Here is a 6,208-nt window from a genome sequence, read left to right as displayed (position 1 = left end):
TTTCAAATCTTCATAATTAATCTTTTTTTTCATTCTTATTTTTCTCTTTGTGAATAAAGAAGATGAAATTAAGCTACAAAATATGAATTTTAACCCCCATTTATTTTTATCAAAAAGAATAGAATTTGTATTGTTTTAAGATATTACAATCTTATGAATGAGTGTGTCATTCGTGTTAAATGAATTGTTCAAAAAGTAAAAGTACAGAAACAAACAACAAAAATTAGTTGGACAATTGTTATACCAAAAAAGGTTTCACCAGTAAATAGTGTTTTATATAAAAAGGATAGTAAAATAAAAAGTATTGTCTCTTCATACATTTGAGATTCCAGAGCAGATTGTGTTATGTTTAACAGAAATTCAAAATTAATGGTTAGGTATTACTCTTTTCTATTAATATTTTTCATTTTATTTACTTGATGATATATTTTATTGAGTGTATGACATTGACTAGAAAATTACGTAAACCCATTAACATATTTAATATTTTTAGGTTTAATGGAAGTTATAAAAAATAAAGTTATTTTTCTGCTTAGTGAAAAGAAGAAATAACTACTAATAAAATGAGATAATGCCACAATCATAAACTTATGTATAATAGTAAATAAATGTGATGTAATATTATAAATTAATTGAGTAGAAGAAATAAAAACTTCAATAGAAATAATCAAAAATTAAAAAAGAAAAAAGAAAATCTTAAAAAATTAAAAAATACAGAAAGATAATGGAATCAACACTTTTTCTTACAGAATTTCAAGACGTACGATCAGTAATGAAACCACTCTCTGCACCACAAACAACTTCTGATTATCAAACTCTTACACAGTCATTACAAGATAATGTTCGTTTGAATGAACAATTTTTACCAATCCAACTTGGACCTTCTTTTGCAGAAAGGATTCAACTTGAAAAGGCTATATTTTCATATGTTTGTTAAACATATATTTATATTTTTATTAATATTAAATTCTTATTTGTTATAGCCAAATAGACTTCCAGGTTTAGAGACAGCAAGTATTGCTAAAGATATTGTAAATGGTACTGATGATGATATGACACTTGCTGATGATTTTCCAACTGTTTCATATGTTTTACCGACGTTCAGTGTTCATGAACAAGTTGAACAACTTTATCTTTAATTCATTACTTTCTTAAATATCATTTTTCTATTTGATGATTTATAACAAAAGTAACACTATTTTTAGGAATAAAGAACTACAAAGTTCACTTCGATGTTCCATCGTTTCTTGCATCAAAACTTTAGAGATAATAAGGTCATTCAAAAGGGAACACAATTTGTTAACAAAAGAATTATTAGTACTGAAAATGACTGGTATGATTCATCTGGTTGGTTTGAAGAAGCAATATTTTTTCAACAAGGAACAAAATTTTTATTATTTCGAAATGGTTCAATTCAAAGGTATGAATGTCAAGAAAGAGGAATTATAACGAAGTGTGTTATAACAGATGATAATATAATATGTATATTACATGGATGTATTGAGTTTAAAGGGAGTATTAATGGGATATGTGAAGGGTGTTATTCTGGAGTTGATACGGATGGATTTACTATTTTTGTTTGTAATTCGAAAGGAGTTTTCTCTTTAAATAGAATAGATTTTAGTTTTAAATGTATTAGACATGGAAATTATCTTTTTATTAAAATAGATAGACACAGAAAAAAGCTTTATTGTGTAAAGCTTCGTGCTATTGATATTTTTAATATTGAAATAGGAACTCCTCAATTTATTAAAAGTATTAATTTAGATAAAGATATTGTTGGTCTTGAAATAGCAGAATTCCCTCTTTTATTTGGAGTTAGTTTAATTGATGGGGAGAGACTTATTTATTCTCATTATAATCAAAATGAATCAATTCATTTGTATCAAATGATAAATGAACCAATAAGGTCATGGTGTTTTGGATGGTATTCATTTCAATATTCAATTTCAGAAAATAATTCTTATCAAATAGCTTTTGGTAGAATGATAAAAACATCATTACAAAATATTGAAGAAATACAAATTTTATGTGATACAACTAAACCATTAGATGTTCAATGTATTATAAAGAAAGGATTCATTCAAAATAATGTTATATTTAAAGTACTTACAAAGAATGAAATTCATGAATATTCCTGGAGTTGTCCATCATATGATATTCCATTTGAATATTATAATACTTTAATGTTAACAAAACAACCAAGTCCTTCTGAAATTATTCAACTTTTTAATACACTGTCATTTCCAAACGAAGCAGCTTTAATTATTACCCTTCATATTATTCCATGTATTTGTTTATCATTAAGTGAAATTGTAAAAACTTCATTTAATGAATTACAACAAATAGAAATTACAATTACATCAATTATAAAAGCATTAAAATTATTATTTCCACCTTCTTTTAACAAAGACCAAACTGATAAAGAAAAAGCATTTTGGGAAGAGAGATATGATTATTTTATTCTGTTAGACAAAATTCAAAAATCTATTTGCTTACTCAAAATTTACTCAGGAATGAAGACAAGTATTTTATTACCTCAATCATTTCAATATATTTCATTGGAACAACTAATTGGGACAGACGACTGTATTAACGAAGTTCAAAAATTTAATAATGAAATTGTTCATTCTACAAAAAACTATTCATTACTTAGTTTATTCAATAATTGTGGTGAATTATTTTCATTATATGAATGTGTTAAAGAGGAAGTAATAATTAACTTAAAGGATAATGTGTCTTTACCTTATTTTTTAAATTTAATGAAAACAAGTTTTAGTGTTGCAAGGATAGTAGTTGATGTACTGTTAGAAAAAAATGAATATGATTTATGTAATAAATTAGTTGTAAGACTAGAATCAACTCAATTAACTGAATATCATGAAATAAGAACAAATGAATATTTGAAAAGTCAAAACTCATTATCAAATGATGATATGATTGAATCAAAACTTTTAAAGATTGAGATGATTGACTCTTCTTTAACGCTACAAGAAAGAGAAAAAGAAGTTTTTAATATCCTTTGTGATTTAGCAATGGAAAAAAAATCTTCTTATATTGAAAAACTTAAAGGAAGAGTAGTGTTGGTAGGTGAAAGAATTTCTCTTCAAAAAAAATTAATAGTTGAAGGTTATTTACCAAAAAGTTCTGAGTCAATCCTTCTTCCAATGTACCAACTCCAATCAATAAAAAAATAAAAGGCAATCAAAACTTCTTACAAATGTTTTTATGATAAGCATGTATTTTAACTGTGATTTTTTTTTCTTTTTGAAATTCCCAAACGAAATAGAATATTACAAAACAAAAACCAAAAATAAATGCTCAGTTGATGTAATTCTACAGTTTTTAGTATTAATTATTTAATAGAAATATTCTTTAAACATTTATTTCTACTGTTTTACTTGAATAAAAAATTTGATAAATCAGAAAGAAGTTATTTTTCTTTATATTACAATAGTTTATTAAATCTACTAATTAAACCTTCATTTAATATTAAATAATGAATAAATAAACAATAAACAATATAAAAGAAAGATACTAAAATATGACTTAGTAATACAAAACATTCACAAATATTTAAAATAAATATTTAAAGCAATGATAAATATTCATAAGAATTTTTTTTTGTATGGCACAATAAAAGTGTAAAGAACAAAAAGGCAGTACTTAATCTTAAATTTTATAAAAGAAATAATTGTTGGTTATAATGAAGAATAAAAAATGTATTAAAGATAATATAAGATAAAACTTTTTAATATACAACCATTTTTATAAACAAGAATCATATTGAAAGAAAACAATAAATGAATTAAAATGAAACCAATTTGAAACAAACTAAAAAAGATGACAAGAACTAAATATTAAATTCATTGATAAAATAAATTAAAAACAAATTACTAAACTGAGACTAATACCATTTTATTCCACGGAAATGAAATTTATAACTAGCTATGAGAGAAAGTAAAGGAGAAAATAAGTATTAATCAAACCAGAAATACATTCTATTAATACGTACTTATGTATTTTTGATTCAATTCAAAAATAATAAAAAATGTTATAATCTATATAAAATAATTTGGAAAAAAATTCATTCAAGTGAAAATTACCCCTCAATTCCTTTTTTTTTCTTATATAATTTTATTTTCAATTAATAATTTTAATATGAAAATTAGGAAGAAATAATTGCATGGCAAACTACTTCACTTTTTTTCATTAAATTTGTTATCATAATTATTGAATTAACAACTTCAAATTAGTTTGGTATTTAAATTTGGTTAAATATTATTAGAAAAAAAATGATTTACTTAAAGAAAAAATGTAAGAAAAAAATTAAACAACTGATTTTAAGAAGAAATGTATTTTCTATTTAACGCTTTTTGTTTTTTTTTTTTTTAAATATTTCTAAACAGGGAGGATGAGTTTCAATATAAATTTTATGATGTTTAAATTCCTTTAATTAGCATCAAACGTTTTTACATAAAGCTTATTCTAATTAACCAAACAAAAATATTAAACAAGTTAATAGCATTTTTTTTCTTTTTTCTTACTTCAGACTTGCTGAAATATATCTAATTGACGTTTACTTACTTTTAAATAACCAACTTTTTTTATTAAGTGATAGTTTTATTTTTCTTTTGTAATTAATTAAATTCACATGTTTATTTGATTATTACTATTTAAATAAAAATAAGTTTTTATGATGTTCAAATATTATGATTGAATAATTAATGAAACAGAATATCTCTTTATATTATTATATTTTAAAATTCTCTTTTGATAAGTTTAATTTCTTCTCTTTATAAAACCTATTACATTCATCAAATATGAAACTTAATTAATAACAACATTTCTTTGATGATTTTTTTCACAAGAAAACTATCAAAATAAAAAAGCTAAAAAGGAATAATTTTACAGTTAGGAAAAACAAATAAGCAAAGTAATTTCATTTTTTTTTTTTGAAATTAAATTGAAGATATTTATTGTTTAAATAAAAAGGAATAAAATAGCCTTATTTCTTAATGAATATTCCAACATAAAAATAGCTTTTCACAAAATAGGTTAAAAACTATTTGTCCGTTCGAACTAATTTGACTATTTATTAATGTCTGAATCAATTAACAAATATTCTAAAATCTCAACAAGTGGAAGTAAACTACCAAGGGCATTTGCTGGGTCTTCGCAAAATCATTCACTTACAATGGAATCAATATCTTCCTTATCACCAAGATCTTCTATAAGATTTGCTTCACTAAATCTAACATCAAAAAAATCTGCTGAAGAGACACTACGAGAATTATTATTCAGAGACAACTCCATTTTATTAAGGTCATATTGTGATAGCGTTTGTTTTCTTTTTTAAACTTACGACATTTATTTCAATATTAATTATGCTTCTTAGTTATTAAAAAAAGACCCTCAAACAAATCAAATATTTACCCTCATTCTCTTTTATTCTTCACGTGGTAAAATTACTCAATTATTATGTCAAGTTGGAAGACGTGAAATTAAAGAAGCTAAAGCAGGCACTCCTTTGTTTAGAGGAAATACTCCATTTATTCGGTTGTATAGTTATTATCTCTTCTTTTATTGTAGTGATTTTATGAATAAAACAACATCAGAAGTAATGAATGAAACAGGAATAAATAAATTAAATCCAGTTGAATATGATGATGAGATATGGATAGAAAAATTCGTTAGGTATTATTCAATTTTAATAGTGCAAAATGCCAATTGCATTCCATGTCATCAAAGAAAGGTAATCAAAAGTCTTCTTTCTTCACCATCAGTTATAAATGATACAACAAAAAAGAAACAAATATTTTCTACGTTAATGTTCCTTCGTTATCTTTTTGTCCCTTTCTTGAAACATCCATGTATTCTTAAATTACTTCAAAAATGTGTTTCAGAATGGATTAGAGAATGTGAGGATAAAGACAAAAAACAAGTAAATACAACAGATGTTTTTAATGAATTAAAATTGAGTTTAGATTATCTTTATGATAATGTAGTAAATTCTCCTGTTGGTTTTGAAGTTGGAATGATAAACTTAAAACAACAAGAGCGATCATTAAATGAGTTGATACTGCTTTTAAAAGACAATTTATTTACACTTAGTTCTGATTATAATGGTGATTTTCAAGAAATATTTAATTTGGTTAAAGGAAAACAAGAAATTGACAACTCTGCAAATATGAAATTTGCGACTGAT

The 6,208-nt window shown here is 23.7% G+C and overlaps 3 protein-coding genes across 3 annotated transcripts in view; all 3 read left to right on the top strand.

Annotated features, from left to right (window-relative positions):
• Nucleotides 1-724: 724 nt before the first annotated feature.
• ENU1_213060 (hypothetical protein) lies at nt 725-1,139 on the top strand (the record flags this gene model as incomplete). Its single annotated transcript, XM_008862459.1, has 2 exons — nt 725-928; nt 984-1,139. 2 exons carry the CDS (start codon nt 725-727, stop codon nt 1,137-1,139), a joined length of 360 nt encoding a protein of 119 aa, XP_008860681.1.
• Nucleotides 1,140-1,232: 93 nt separating this feature from the next.
• On the top strand, nt 1,233-3,197 carry ENU1_213050 (hypothetical protein; the record flags this gene model as incomplete). Its single annotated transcript, XM_008862458.1, has 1 exon — nt 1,233-3,197. One exon carries the CDS (start codon nt 1,233-1,235, stop codon nt 3,195-3,197), a length of 1,965 nt encoding a protein of 654 aa, XP_008860680.1.
• A 2,426-nt stretch (nt 3,198-5,623) lies between these two features.
• The window catches only part of ENU1_213040 (hypothetical protein), a gene marked incomplete at both ends in the record, with an annotated part of 932 nt that continues 347 nt past the window's right edge, over nt 5,624-6,208 (top strand). Inside the window, one exon of the mRNA XM_008862457.1 lies at nt 5,624-6,208. This exon is cut by the window's right edge and continues 21 nt beyond it. Coding sequence (XP_008860679.1) covers nt 5,624-6,208 — 585 coding nt within the window.

Source organism: Entamoeba nuttalli (genome assembly GCF_000257125.1).
Source record: "Entamoeba nuttalli P19 unplaced genomic scaffold asmbl_10155, whole genome shotgun sequence".
Taxonomy (NCBI): domain Eukaryota; phylum Evosea; order Mastigamoebida; family Endamoebidae; genus Entamoeba; species Entamoeba nuttalli.
This window is presented reverse-complemented; position numbering and strand designations above follow the sequence as displayed.